This window comes from Haliotis rufescens, unplaced genomic scaffold, assembly GCF_023055435.1.
Source record: "Haliotis rufescens isolate VD_foot unplaced genomic scaffold, xgHalRufe1.0.p SCAF_4, whole genome shotgun sequence".
NCBI classification, from domain to species: domain Eukaryota; kingdom Metazoa; phylum Mollusca; class Gastropoda; order Lepetellida; family Haliotidae; genus Haliotis; species Haliotis rufescens.
This window is the reverse complement of record NW_025964112.1, coordinates 38,337,204-38,352,596: the sequence shown is the minus strand read 5'-3', so window position 1 is coordinate 38,352,596 and position 15,393 is coordinate 38,337,204. Positions and strand designations below refer to the sequence as shown.

The 15,393-nt window shown below is 40.1% G+C and overlaps 1 protein-coding gene across 27 annotated transcripts in view; it reads right to left on the bottom strand.

Moving 5' to 3' along the window:
* The window catches only part of LOC124134678 (CLIP-associating protein 1-like), a 154,423-nt gene that overhangs the window by 82,052 nt on the left and 56,978 nt on the right, over nucleotides 1-15,393 (bottom strand). For all 27 annotated transcript variants that reach the window (XM_046499641.2, XM_048382546.1, XM_048382548.1 and 24 more), the window contains exon 9: nucleotides 13,655-13,728. In XM_046499641.2, the coding sequence (XP_046355597.1) occupies nucleotides 13,655-13,728 (74 nt within the window). The remainder of the gene's footprint in view (nucleotides 1-13,654; nucleotides 13,729-15,393) is intronic.

Here is a 15,393-nt window from a genome sequence, read left to right as displayed (position 1 = left end):
TATCTGTGTGTATCTGGAGATTGGGCTAAGTCCTTGGTTTATCACCAATATGATTCCCCATGAACTCTGTATCAGGCTGTACGCAGAGGGCAAGGTCAGTGGATGGGCATCAATGAGCATACACATAAACTTACGTGATTCTGATAATGGCGGGTAGTGTGGTGACACATTCACAAGATGAAACCAGACCTGGTGATGACAGATTTATTACATCTGGATTCACATTCCTCTGTTACTTCAACTTTATTTCCTTGAAGTTTTAATGCCCGTTTCACAGGTTATTACAGTAGTTGATTAATGGTCGTAGTACAAGTAGCTTCCTCAGATAGGATTACATTTCAATTCTGGGCTTCCTTGATTCAATAATAAATCACTGTGATTCTACTTGGCTGAAAACAAACAGTTCTCTCGTCTACATGAAACACGTTTAGCAGACTGACCCTTCTGAACCAAACAATAAAAACTCCTGAGAAAAGAATATTCCAAAGATTATAGCAATTTGTTTTCCATGACCTGACAAGTCCAAAAAATATGCTCCTGGGACTGGACGATCAATATACAAGAGATCAATAATTCTTGTTCAGGTATCCGTCATTTACCATGCTGAAACATCTGAGATCTGCTCCGGTCAACATAATACAGCAAGTCACAGTTTCATTCAGTATCCTACGATCCATTCCATACACATTACATTTCTTCTAAGCACACACTATCTCCACAAATCTCCCAGACCATCAGAACCCATCAGAATGTTCCACAGTTCATGCCTCCCATAATCTGATATTGATGAAACAAGTGCCCAATCCCAATACCAGGAAGCAGATTCCAGTGCATGTCAGACCTTCTCAAAGGTCACTGTCTGGAGATATGCAGCTTATTATTGTGGAAATAATGGCAGAACAAACCACAGGCAGTACACTACCAGTGTGTTGCATGTGGCCAGGCTGTGACATCAGTAGTGGTAAACAGGGCAACATGTCTCTCGACCTTGTATCATAGATGAGGATGCACATCAGCTCAAAAAGAGGAAGTAGATATACAATTTCATTTATCCTGTCAGAGGATTACCACTTGAAAACCCTATCTGTCACAATATTCTTCATAAATAGTCTTTATTAATAGGTCATAACAATATTATTTCCAGTTGTATATTTGTTGACAAATAACAAGATGAAGGTGGCTCAAAACTTGATCGTAAAAAAACTTCCAAACAGACCACAGGGATGTCACAATTAAAAATCATGATCCAAGCCCACATGAATGCAGTGCATAAAGAACCTAGTAACTGGATTTGGACTAAATGTTGACGAAACTAATTCTTGAATTCAAAACATTCATATTTAATCAGACTACCGGTAATAAACATCATTATATGATTGTTGACCAGCAGGATTCAGTGGTATGTAATCAATATTCAATACTTAAATACTCAATTCAAACACTTCATACAGGAATGCAGTGTTCGAAATCAAGGATGAAATCAAGAGGTCCTTGTTATAGTCCTAATGTAAGAATAAGAGATTTAGGAAGTCCTTGGAAGCATTACCTGTTACATTCCTGGACACTTATAAGGACCTCCATAATTTTAAACAATAGGTCTCTTATAATCACCACGATACACTCATACACATTTATCATTATGATATGAACTCAAGTATAGTAATTAAGAAAAATGCAACATCAGCAAAGAAAAAAAAAATCATCACCAAACTTAATAGGAATGTATCAAACTAGTTATTATCCAGCATAGGCCATTTGTATGCTGACAGGCCAATTATTTGTTCCGAAATGAGACACAATGCTTGAAAACGGGTCACACATTCTAGACACAGCACATGTACAGCAGTTACTAGCCTGAATACACGACAATACATCAGCATAATCTCGGTTTGTGTGTGTATGTCATTTATATTCATGCTGCGTAGGTGACATTGTTTCCAGGAGGTGTTCCGTCTGTATCCAGAGAGACCTCATTAGTGGGAACCTGTATATCGAGCATACCTCACATTCCTCCCATGTCAGAGAGATACCATTATTGGTCCATATTTTTTTAATTCAGAAAATTAGGTTATCTTGATGTTGATGAAAACCAAAACTTTATCATAAATGAAGGCGATATAAATCCCCTGGCACTGTAGGCTACACCTCAGATCTTTTACCAATAGGGGTGGTGGGGTAGCCAAGTGGCCAAAGCAATCTTTCGTCTCCACAAAGAACCGGGTTTGATTCCCCACATGTGTACAAAGTGTGAAGCCAATTTCAGGTGTCCCTTGTTATCTTGCTGGAATATTGCTAAAAGCAGCTTAAAGCCACACTCACTCTCTCACTCACTCACTCACTCCTGTTACAATTAAAGCTCATTTATAAAACTTAGTATTGTTCTTTGGTCGCAAATTCGGAACCCACTAAATTGATTCTGTACAAGTTTTTGTTGTTCCTTGAAGGTCTCAACATTCATCTGAATTCCAATACTTCCAGTACAACAGCAACTACTCTGAAAAACCAAGTTTACAATGAGTGTCTCTGTGACACCTTAAGAAAACAGCAAGGTGACCATGAGCCACTGGATCAACTCAACCCAACTAGTGTTCCTGGCTAAACAGAAGCCTGTTGAAAAGGAGGAGGATCAGTTTTCCTGTTACCAGTCTTCAACAAGCCTCCATCGCACTCAGCTCTACCGGCAACACCTTGATTTAATGATATGACAACAGAGCAGCATTGACAGTACCACACGCAGGTTGCAGGTCACAGTAACATGACCCATGGTCAGTATCTGATGACCATAAAATATTCATGATCACGTCTGGGACGACCATAAGACCATTGGGATATTGAGGTGGACTGAGACATCAAAGATAAGGGCAGTTTGCATCTGTGTGTTAATCTCCAGGTCATCTTAACACTTGGTGGACTTGGGTCTTTCAATTGATGGAGTAACTACTTCAGACGGATTCATGGTCAGTTGGTCACTCAGGTCAAGCTGTGACTTGCAAATGTACATCAATTGTATTTGTTTCAAAATTTATGGCAGTGGATCTCTCACACCAATAGTCATATTATCCATATGTACCCTAATCAAAACCACTATTGACCCATAAAGCAATACACCATTTGATATGACAATGAGTATAAACGACAAGTAAAATATCTTTCAATACCTTCTCTTTGGCCATGTTCACACCAAGGCAAATATCCTATACACAGCTGGTTGTTTTTAAAATATTATTAACTTGCATGTTGAATTCAAGTCCTAAAATTCATACACAATCATAATTTATCATCTTAATCAGAAAAAATGAACATTCTGAGTCATCTAACAAGCAGCATAAGCCTTCATAAAACCAGCATCTGCTTCCTACAGCAAATATTTCTGATAATAAGCAAGCACAGGAGGTAAAATTCCCTTCATTCTTGTAACTAGTTTGTCCTACAGACCTCAAACAAATATATCCAATACAGTCCATGCAAGTCTATAATAGTTGGCAAGCCGAGAGTACTGCAGTTTCAGAGAAAGGCTCTGGGCTCCTTTTTATTATATTTTGTTTACAACTGTTTTTGCTGTAAAATATTTTCATTTCAGAGACGAGATGTTCGTCTAACTTGTAACCATACTCAAAGGAAGCACTAATTCCAATCGCACTAAAGAAATATGTCTTAATAAACATGAAAGTCCAGTGGCCCCTGTAATAACACTGAATGCTAAAAGTTAAAGATTTATGGAGTGCCTAGATTCAAATACCATAGAGGACCCAAATGAACCCAAAGAAATGTTTCAGAAGGAGAATACATGTGAATTTTGAATTTCCAACAAGCTGAACTTACTACAGATACAGACAGAAAATTCAGTAAGTTCAGAACACGACCTTGACACACATATATATACTTAAGTTATTTCAACATGAGCTTATGATGATTGATAATCATGGCAACATATCGTGTGGACAAAAGACTCCCTGCAGCTAGTCCTCACCCCACAAATCCTATCTTTGTGAAGCATATGCTACCCTAATATTTCATCACATTCTTTCCAGTCCAGTGAACAGTCTGTCAAAGGTTGTCCTTTTTCTAAAAGCTGGCCCTTGTTGTTAAGATAATGTACAACGCAAGCAGGTGACAGCTCTGAACACCTCGCTGGAGCAGCATCAAAGATTAGCAGTATGAAATAACCTAATCTTACACAAGCACACCTCATTTCTGCCCACTTAAAGACTGAACTAATGTGGTATGGCAGGCTGATGCTGGGAGTTATGACATGAAATTTACATAAGTATGTCCAACACCAAAATAGGCCTCTGATGATGTGAAGACCCAAGTGTACCGAGAGAACTCCCCCTGATCCCTATCTACCCGTAGTAAGAAAGCCCAACAAAAGTGAGCCACTGGTGGTAAGGTGTCCCAGGGCTGGGCTTTGATGGGGGGATAAGTATGTACAATTTCCCTGAATGAGAGATCAGAGGCTCCACCTCTCTCCACAATGACTGCCATTTCAGGTCAGAGAATTGCAAGAAACCTGATACCGAAACCACCTACAATTATGAAAGGGTCTTTTGCCCATTAAAATCGTTTTGCTTCTGATTGACCCGCAACACAAAACACAGTAACACACCTGTTGACAAAAACATCCCCGAATGCTGAATTGCAACTGCAAACACACAGCACAAGGGCTAATAGTTTCTCTGTTGTCAAAATCAAGCTTACATAGTCTGTTAATCAAACATAAATATTGGAATTGGGTTTTAACCAATAACAAAGATTCCATGCCCCAATTGAGGCTGAAGTGAAAGATAAGTCTCTTTATTGAATTCCGCACAACAGCAGATCAGTTTATTGAGCGACTTTTGAAAGCAATTTGCTGTAAGGGGGATAGATAGGGTTGGTAGGAGGGCATGTGACAGGGGAGATAGTCAAGGTTGAGGGCCTGTCCACCTGAACAGGCAGGGGCCATGTGGAACATGTGGGAGGACCAAGGTGAACATGCATGACTGAAGGTTATAGCACTGTCACACACTATTGCTATCTACCAATCTAATTTGTGACTACTCGGTTACAAGCACTGACTTATGTGCCATGCTATCCTGATTCACTTCTTTATTTCTGAAAATGTGTGGTCAATGTCCTGTGTTAAACACGTAATGACATATATCAGTCATATTACCTGCCATTTACTCAGATAAGTCTCACGAATATCAACAACTTGCATTTATCTTCAATTTAATATCATCGAGGAACAAAGAAGACACAATTTATGGACAACAGCCTTTTTTAATGTACTATCATAGTGACATATAAATCTTTACACCATTTTCAAGAGAATACCAAAACATTGCTATAATAATTCATTAAAAGAAGTTGTCAACCATAAATTGTGTCTACTTTGCCATCCGTCACACTTCCAGGAAATGCCTATGAAAAATTTGAGCAACTCACATCTGCATTATTAAATACTAAATTCTGTCTTGTTAGGTCTTCTATGAATTATCTGGACTCTGCAAAGTAGGGTTGGGACGGGTAACTCGGGTATTAGGGTCGGGTGGGTACTGAGAAGGACCTGGGTACCAACAGGACTACCCGGACCTGTGGTTAGTCACATGATATGTAGTTTAATGACAAAAATTATCTATAACTCTATGGTTACACTACAAGTCACCAATGTTAGCATTTCTTTCTGACAATGCACGCAAACCTTCTGACGTTTATATGTTTGAATAAAGATAACACTTCAGTCAACTTCAGTGTGTGCATGACCAGATCTTTTTATACGTGTATCTAAATACATTTTGCCAGGGGTATGGTCAATCCATTCCAAATTTAACCTTTTGTAGAAACGTCTTGAGACCTACAGTGGGTACCCGGGTAGGGTAGGATATATCGGGGGGTGTACCTGGGTAGTAAATTTGGACTCTGCCCTTCTGTAAAGTGTCGATAGCTTATCCAAATATAGAAAATAGTTAAATAGTTAAAAATGTTAAAATTGTACTGTGCAAGAGTATGGATTGATTTGGATATACGTGCTAATGACCATGAGTTATGGGTTACAAGTCTTCAAGTTCACACTGAGAGCATCTCTTTCAGTAGTAAGTCTTCCAAGAAGTAACATTCCATGTATGTGTATAGTTAATCAGCCCAACAGAGTGGGAAATCCTTCCCCTGTAATGCTAGTCTTCTGCAGGTGTCGTGTTGCATCACAGAGCATGACAGGGATCCCCTATTTCAGATTTGTCACACAAAGCACACATTTTCTTGGTCAATGACGAGCAGATCAAATTCCACATCTAGTGAAATCTACACTGCTCATTTAGAAATAAGACAGCTACCTTCAGTTGTAGACGGTAACCAGACAGCTCTGGGAACGGTGCCTTCTAGACTTACACAAGTCTCTAAGGCTGGAATTATTTGTTTAAATCATACTTTCTAGATTATATAAATAATAAGAACACGTTTTCCCCATGACAGACTGGTGACCTTGTACTGTCCATTTATCTAGACTTGTCTAATTATGAGGAAAGGATTACTACACATCCATGGACTTATCTTTCAATATAGCACACACACATATCTTTCGGAGAGCAGTCTTTTCTATTGGAATGAGCCATGTAGAGTTCACTTCCTGTGGAATGAGATCAGCACAGCACTGACCAATAGAAAGTCATGCGCTATTCCATGTCGTAACTTACATAACTCAACATGTCTTAGAACTGTTGGCTTCTATTCAATGAAATTGTCATGGTAAGAACATTGCAATTAAATTACTATCCTTCATTGATAATCTGGATCTTCGTTGAATTCCACTATTCTGTAAAGCTTCAAGTGTGATAGCGTTAACTTTCACTTTCAGTCTGACAATATGAGTGAGTGAGTGAGTTGGGTTTAATGCCGCTTTTAACAGTATTCCAGTTGTATCACGGCGTTTCAGCTTGTGGGAGGAAAGCCTGATGTGGTGCAGGTCTCAGACGTTTGCCACTTTGCTGAAACCCACGAGCACTGGTATGGTGCTGACGTTTAACCTGGGCGAACCGGGATTTGAACCAACAATCATAGGTTTCTGGCATGCCGAAGGAACCTAACTCTGCACAGAAAATCGTGGCACCTTAGACGACTGGGCCACCCGTGCCCCCTCTGACTATATGAAGTTATCACAGTCACAAGCATATGAAAACACTTTAGTAAAAAAACAACAAGGAATTTTAATCATGTTTTCACCAGGATGGGTTTTTCAACAACATTCATGTCCCCTCTTACAGAACGTTTACAATCCCCTCAAAACTGACATTATACACAGCACAAACAGGCAACAAAACTGTCATTGCACACACAGAATCCTTCTTACACAAACAGCTCATAACATCTCCGGTATGAAGTGGCATTATTCCGTTTCTCAAATAAAGATGGTATTTATTCTACTAGGTTCTTCAAACAAACGTGACAGCTTCAAGGGGCCTGGTGACCCTACACAAAACAAACAGATTATCCCTGGGTAGCTTCCAAATGTGTTTTCATAAGTATACAATTAGTACCAGTAGTCGGAGAATTCCTTATCAACACAGGCTGATCTCCAGCCGGGAAAGTCACCTACTAATGGTCCCTCTGGAGAGTTTCTACAACCAGCTGGTGCCTTCTAATTACCATATAGTCATTAAAGGTCAAGGGTGGTTTGCTCATTAGCAGACAAATCTGGTTTCTTTTAGCTGGTACACAGAGATCAAATTAACTGTAGAAATTCACTCAAATTCCTAATTCTCTTAATTTGCCAACATGTAGAAAGGAATCATCTGTCGTTCGTTCGTTCGTTCGTTCGTGAGTGAGTGAGTGAGTGAGTGAGTGAGTGAGTGAGTGAGTGAGTGAGTGAGTGAGTGAGTGAGTGAGTGAGTGAGTGAGTGAGTGAGTGAGTGAGTGAGTGAGTGCGTGCGTGCGTGCGTGCGTGCGTGCGTGCGTGCGTGCGTGAGTGAGTGAGTGAGTGAGTGAGTGAGTGAGTGAGTGAGTGAGTGAGTGAGTGAGTGTGGTATATGTCGCTTTTAGCAATATTCCAACAATATCACAGCAGGGGACACCCGAAACAAAGTAAGGATGAGTAAGTGAGTAAGTACGGTTTATTGTACCTTTCAACAATATTCCAGCAATATCAACACCAGAAATGGGCTTCTTCTATTTTATCCATGGGAGGGAAACAAACCCAGGTCTTAAGTGTGACAAAAGAGAAGGCCTTCACCACTTGGCTACCCAACTTTCATCATGACTCATGTCTTATGTTATTAAACATTAGGGCATCATCAATTATTTTGAGATGTATCCTTGTGAGAGTAAACTGACCGAAACAGTGCCCAAACTCAGAAACTACATAAGATGCCACCCTGATGAATCAGGTCAGAATTAATCAGCAGCAGCTCATGTTTGTTATAAAAGGCGACTAACAGGATCGCATGGTCAAAATCACTGACTTGGTTGATTCATGTCATCGTACCCAATTGCATAGATCGATGCTCATTATGTCAATCACAGGATTGTCTATCACGACTCGATTATTTACAGACCACCTCACAATGCTGGAATTTTGATGAGTGTGCCGTTAAACAACAAACAAACAAATCATTCATTATGACACTGATTTCCTCACAGCCAAAACAAACTGTCTGTTAACCAAGGATACAGCTCAAGCTGACAAACCACAGTTCCTTCCATTAAGATATCCAATAACATTTCCCTCAGCTTAATGCTGGTCCACTGTGTTTACATTAGGCTAATGGACTTTATTAATTATATTTTAGAACTGACAACAGCAAACAGAAGCAAAATGTTATATCGCAGTCACATCAGTCCCAGACTTGACCTGGATTTTTGCTATCAAAGAGGGCAGTCCTTGTGACCTGATAATTGCTTATGATGACACGCCCATGACGACCAGCCATGTGGTCGACATGCAGACTATGCTGACCACTCAAGCTGCTAAGACCACTAACGATGTTATCAGCCCATTAGCCACACCTTGATAATGTCAAGCTGAAAATATTTCACACCAGGATGTCATACTGAAAAAATAGCCTGAATTAAGAATCCATACATTTTTCTTTATTTTTGCATTAAGTAACATGTTTCACAAAAAGAGAATGTTTTTGCAAGTAATTTAATATACAACAAACTACTTCATAGCTGAATATCACCTGTACTAAAACATAAAATTGCAAGAAAAAAGTTCCAACTCTCATGTCAACTGTCTTCATCACGACCATCATCATTACCACCACCTTCACCAACAACAACATTCAATATTTGAAATAATTGAGCCAACACTATTACAAGTGCAGAGAGATCACCCAAACACTTCAGGAATAAACAACAACAACAACATTCAATATTTGAAATAATTGAGCCAACACTATTACAAGTGCAGAGAGATCACCCATAACACTTCAGGAATAAACAACAACAACAACATTCAATATTTGAAATAATTGAAGCCAACACTAGAACAAGTGCAGAGTAGTGTTGGCTTCAATGCAGAGGAACTGTAAAGATCCGGGGAGGAATAGATCTTCAGCAACCCATGCTTGCCGTAAAAGGTGACTATGCTTGTCGAAAGAGGCAACTAATGGGATCAGGTGGTCAGGCTCACTGACTTGGTTGATGAATGCCATTGCATCCCAATTGCTCATAACCAATCACTGGGTTGTCTGGTCCAGACTTAATTACTTGCAGACCACCGTCGTATAGCTGGAATATTGCTCAGTGCGGTGTTAAACAAACAAACAAACAAACAAAAAACATGTGCAGAGAGATCACCCAAACACTCCAGGAATGCACTTTCAAAAGAACATGCTGTAAGATGTCTTCTTGACATGTGCACTTAGCTGCAATGGGCAGTGACTGTACAGGAGGACCATCAAATGTAATCATTAGCACCACAAAACTCATACCGCGTCAAGGAATAAAGAGATAATGGATTTCACCTAAAAGCCACGCCCAGGCTGGATTACAACCAGTTTTGTGAAAGTTTCACTTCATACAACAGTTGTTCATACATACTCCAGAATGCAGTTCCTATTCAGCAGATGATAATGGTCCCCATAGCTTCAGTTGATGATCACACTTCACAAGCTTCACCACGCTGGTTGTACCACTTAATCTGTACCAAGCACTTCCTAATGACAATGTGTAACTCTTTGTTGGTGTGAGGGAGTTGGGTTTGTTGCTCAACGCCACTCTCATCAATATTCCGGCTATATGAAGTGGCCTGTAAATAATAGTCTGGACCGACAATCCAGTTTTTGGTATGAGCAATGATCCACCCCATCATCGTATGGTGACACTGTGAACCAAGTCACAAAGCCTGACCATTCGATCCATTAGGTCACCTCTTACAACCAGAATAGACCCGTGAAGATCCGGGGTAAAATAGGTCTTCAGCAACCCATGCTTGCCATAAAAGGCGACTATGCTTGTTGTAAAAGGCGACTAACAGGATTGGGTGGTCAGGCTCGCTGACTTGGTTGATGCAGGTCATCGATCCCAATTGCGTGGATCCATGCTCATGATATCAATCACTCTTTTGTCTGGTTCATACTCGATTATTTTACAGACTGCCGTCATATAGCTGTAATATTGCTGAGTGCGGCGTAAAACAACAAACCAACAACCAGAATAGGTTCCCAGGGAACAAATCTAACCCCAAAAAACAATTTAGTCATCCCTTACAACTAGCAATGGTGTGGGTGGGGACACCCTACACCCATTTCCTCAAGGGGCTGTGTGGGAGTGAGTGAGTTGGGCTTAAAACCACTTTGAAGAGGATTGAGTTCTATCACAGCTTGTCAGCTAAATGTGGGAGAAATGTCCAAAGTGACACAGGTCATAGAAGTTTGCTTATCAAGAAATATCCACACACATACGTATGGTGCTGACAAACCAAGGAACATACACATGTTCATGACATTAAGCATGAGTATCAGGGGCTCCTTGCCCTAACACTGATGTTCTAAGATACAAATTGAGGGGGTCCCCAGATGCAAATACTGGCGGAGCAAATTTGAAGGACAACAGGCTCTCTTTAATTTCGAACACTGAATGTTAAAGTTCAGATTTCCAGTCTCTTTAAACATACAGTTTAAAATGATATTATTTACATCCAGACAACAAAATGGGCAAAAGTAAAGTTCAGCATTTATCTGAAGTGAGAGGGTATGGTTTTAAGGCGCTTTTAGCAATATTCCAGCAATATCATGGCCGGTCATCCGAAAGGAAAAGAGATTATAGAGATTCTAAGTGTTCGGTTAATGTTCAATTAGTCTTGATAAAGTTATTCAGTATTAACATCACTCTGGGGAACAATAGTGCTACCAGCATGTGCACGGACCTGGCAAGGTTATTCAAACATGTACTTGCATGAGCCAGAAAACCAATCAACACAAAAAAAAATACATCCTGAGCTGAACTTTGAAAGATCTCACTCACTCACTCACTCACTCACTCACTCACAACAAACCGTACTCACTCACTTACTAATCCTTACTTTCTTTCTGGTGTCCCCTGCCGTGATATTGCTGGAATATTGCTAAAAGCAGCCTAAAACCACACTCACTCACTCACTCACTCGCTCACTCTGATCAACTTTGGCAAAATGTATTTAACCTACTCTGCTTTTTTCCATATTTTTGAATCAGCTCTTTTACCAAAAGTGCTTGTGTGAGTTTCCCAAAAGAAGAATACTTATATAATATTAGGAAAAACCAAGCAATAAATCCTGAAACAATTATACCTGATTCCATTTACCTGAATAGCATAAAGCACCAAACATCAATTCAACAATTGAAGAAAACATAAATAATCATTAAAAATATGTTGCACCTGATTGTATAGGGACATTCCAAGAGAACTATGCAATGTCTGATTTACTAAGTTTCTCAGTACAAGTATCTGTTCACCGTTCAAGAGCTTGGTAGTCAATACATAGAAACAATCAGTGGCTTGTCACAGGTGAGAGACATCACCTGGATACAAAGCTCAGGTAAGGGGCACCTGTCAACAGTGGGATAAAGTGGCTTGATGTTACTGGCTCAACATACCAGCCTAGCAATCACATCAAAGAACATGATGACATTTTATGTGCTCTTCAAGCAGTCAAGTGTTGCTAAAAGCAGCAACGTTATCCCAAAAGCCTATTAGAGTTACCTCCCATTACATGATCCTGGGCCTGACTATTTAATGAAAGCTTCTTCCTCCTCAAGGGAATTTAATATGGAGCAAGTAATGCTCTGCTGTCACATTAGCAGAGGGAACCATCATGTCTCAGTCAGTGAGTTGGGTTTAAGGCCTCTTTTAACAGTATTGCAGTTATATCACGGCGTGTCTGCTTAATGTGGGAGGAAAAGCCCTAGTGATTCAGGTCTCAGATGTTGACCACTTTGGGGAAACCCACGAGCACAGGTATGGTGCTGACAAACCTAGAAACATAATCGGGCGAACCGGGATTTGAGCCCAAGATTATTTGTTTCTGGCATGCTCAAGGGACACAATTTTGCACAGCAAATTGCGGCACCTATGATGACTGGGCTACCGTTCCCCAAAACCATACCTCAAGGTCCAACTGGGAAGTGGACAACTCTTATTTTTAACATGTTATACTGAAACCCAGACTACTTCTATGACGAAGTAAATAGGTTATTCCTGTGGGTAGAAGTTACTTTTAGCAATAGTCCAGCAAGGGCAGCCATGATTGGGGGTCACATATTGTATCAATGAAGGAATTCAAACCAGCGTCTTCGAAATTATGAGAATGAATTAACCACAAAGCTACTCCCATTACTGTGATTCCACTCAGCCTACGAAGTAAAATAAGCCCCAAAATTGATCACAACAGAAACAGGTTGAAGTAAGTGGTGGCATGCGATATGGCAATGGACCGTGTTGGTGTCTTGCAGTTTCATGCTGTTTTCAACAGCAGTTCTGCTCATTGTTACCAAAATTAAATGGTTAAGTCCTCAAGGTATACATGGTACCGACAAAACACGGATCATAAAGAGTACAAAACTGAAATTCAAACCATAAGAAAACAGGCCAGAAAAGGGGAACAACTCTACATAGAAACCAGTCGAACACAAAGAATAATGTAGAATCATAAATGTAGAATATTTGATGTGGCTCCATGTGGCTTCAAGAATACAATTACAAACATGATGGATAAGTCAATGCTGGGAATGCCTGCATTCAACCCTGTAAAACAATATTCCACTTGATAGTTGTAACTGAGATGTATAGTTCTTGTTTGTTTATTGTTTGATGCTGTTTTCAGCAATATTCCAGCTATATGACGTTGGTTTGTAAATATTCTAGTCTGGACCAGACAATCCAGTGATTGACATCATGAGCATGGATCCACGCAATTGGGATACAATGACATGCTATCACCAAAGTCTATAAGCATGACCACCCAATCCATTAGGTCGTCTCTCGCAGCAAGTGAGTTAGTATGGTTTTACGCCGCTTTAAGCAATATTTCAGCAACATCACGAAAGCGAACGCTTAAACCACTAGGCAACCCCACCGCCCCTCTTAGGGCAAGCATGTTTTTGGGACCTGTATTCCTACAGTGATCCCCGGTAGATGTATTGTGTTGTGAGAGTCCTGTGGTGATGAAGGCAAGTATTTCACACAAACGGTCACTTACCCATCATATCAGCTGTAGCTACCATGTTCCCTGACAGTTTCTGTTCATCAAACTTCTGGAAGATGTGTTTTAACCTGGAAGACCAAATACACACCATGTAGAACTGATTCAATAAAATAAAATGACAATTGGTAACAACTGAGCAAGATGAATCTAAATCTCAACCCATGGTTAAAAAATAAGAGAATAAGCTTACAAGAGTGAATGAATGTTGTTTTACGCTTGTGTTACTTATAATTTTAAGAATATATATAGTAAAAGCTGTAACACGATATTGGAATATATTATTCCTGATAAAACAATAATTTCAGATACAATTTCTTCGACCATTGCATCAAAATTCTTTAAGTTGTATCACTGGTGAAGTACATTAATTATTTTCTAGTGTTTGAACTTTGAATTGTTTTGAAGGAAAGTTAGGGAAAGTTCCACTTTGAAGCCTAACCACTTCAGTAGTCTTGTTATTATAAAATAATTTTGACTGTTCCAAAATCATGAAAGGTTCAATCTTGACATGCTTTAAGTCTTGTTTTTTTATCATTGCGTTTGGAGATACGTATCGTATCGTGACCAGAATATCGAGATGTGTATCGTATCGTGACCTTCCTGTATCATTGCAGCCCTAATTGTTTTACGCCACTTTTAGCAATATTCCAGCAATATCACGGCCGGGGACACCAGAAATGGGCTTCACACATTGTACCCATGTGCGGAATCGAACCCGGGCGTTCGGCATGGCGAGCGAACGCTTTAACCACTAGGCTACATGACCGCCCCTTTACACTAATGTGCAATACATCAGCTTTATCATGGCGACCTGTAAATAATCAAGTCTGGGCCAGATGAACCAGTCAGTTCTTACAACAAGCAATAGGATTTACATAAAGAATCAATTTCTCAAAAATTTGGTCCCCCAAAACTGTTTACCTGACGAAAGAAATCTGAATTGCAGGTGCAGTTGACCTCTTACACCTATGGTAATGATGAACAAGGTCATATGATGAGGCAGAGTCTAAAGTGACACTATGGCTCAAGACGGTCCGTGTGTTGACACAGCAAGGAGAGCTCACGGCCAACATCTGCAGTAAACACACGTGTCGCCCTGCCAATCATGTTGACCAACGACTTAAAACACACGAGCCTCTCTCCCCATATATCCTCAGTATCAAAGACAAGGCTCTAGTTTCCTGGTGCTTACAAGGAAATCTAGAAACAGCACAATTTGTACTTGTATTAATCTATCACTCTTATTGTCTGAAGTAAGAATAGAGGGATGAAAAGTAAAGTCGTGTACGGAGGTAAGGAGTCACTGGCAAACATGATGATCCAAGTGATGTGAGTGATTGTTACATAACACCATTGTCAGCTCTTCCACATCCAAATCCCCGGGTAATGTAAATAATCAAATCTAGTTGGTTGGTTTGTTGTTTAACGCCGCACTCAGCAATATTACAGCTATATGACAGCGGTCTGTAAATAATCGAGTCTGGACCAGACAATCCAGTGATTGATATCATGAGCATCAGTCCACGCAATTGGGATCGATGACATGTATCAACCAAGTCAGTGAGCCTGACCACCCGATCGCGTTAGTCTCCTTTTACGACAAGCATAGTCACCTTTTACAGCAAGCGTGGGTTGCTGAAGACCTATTCTACCCCGGAATTAATCAAATCCAGACAAGGGAAAGCAGGCAAAGTGACACATGTGCACCAGCCTGCGTCATCTTGTCTAATGTT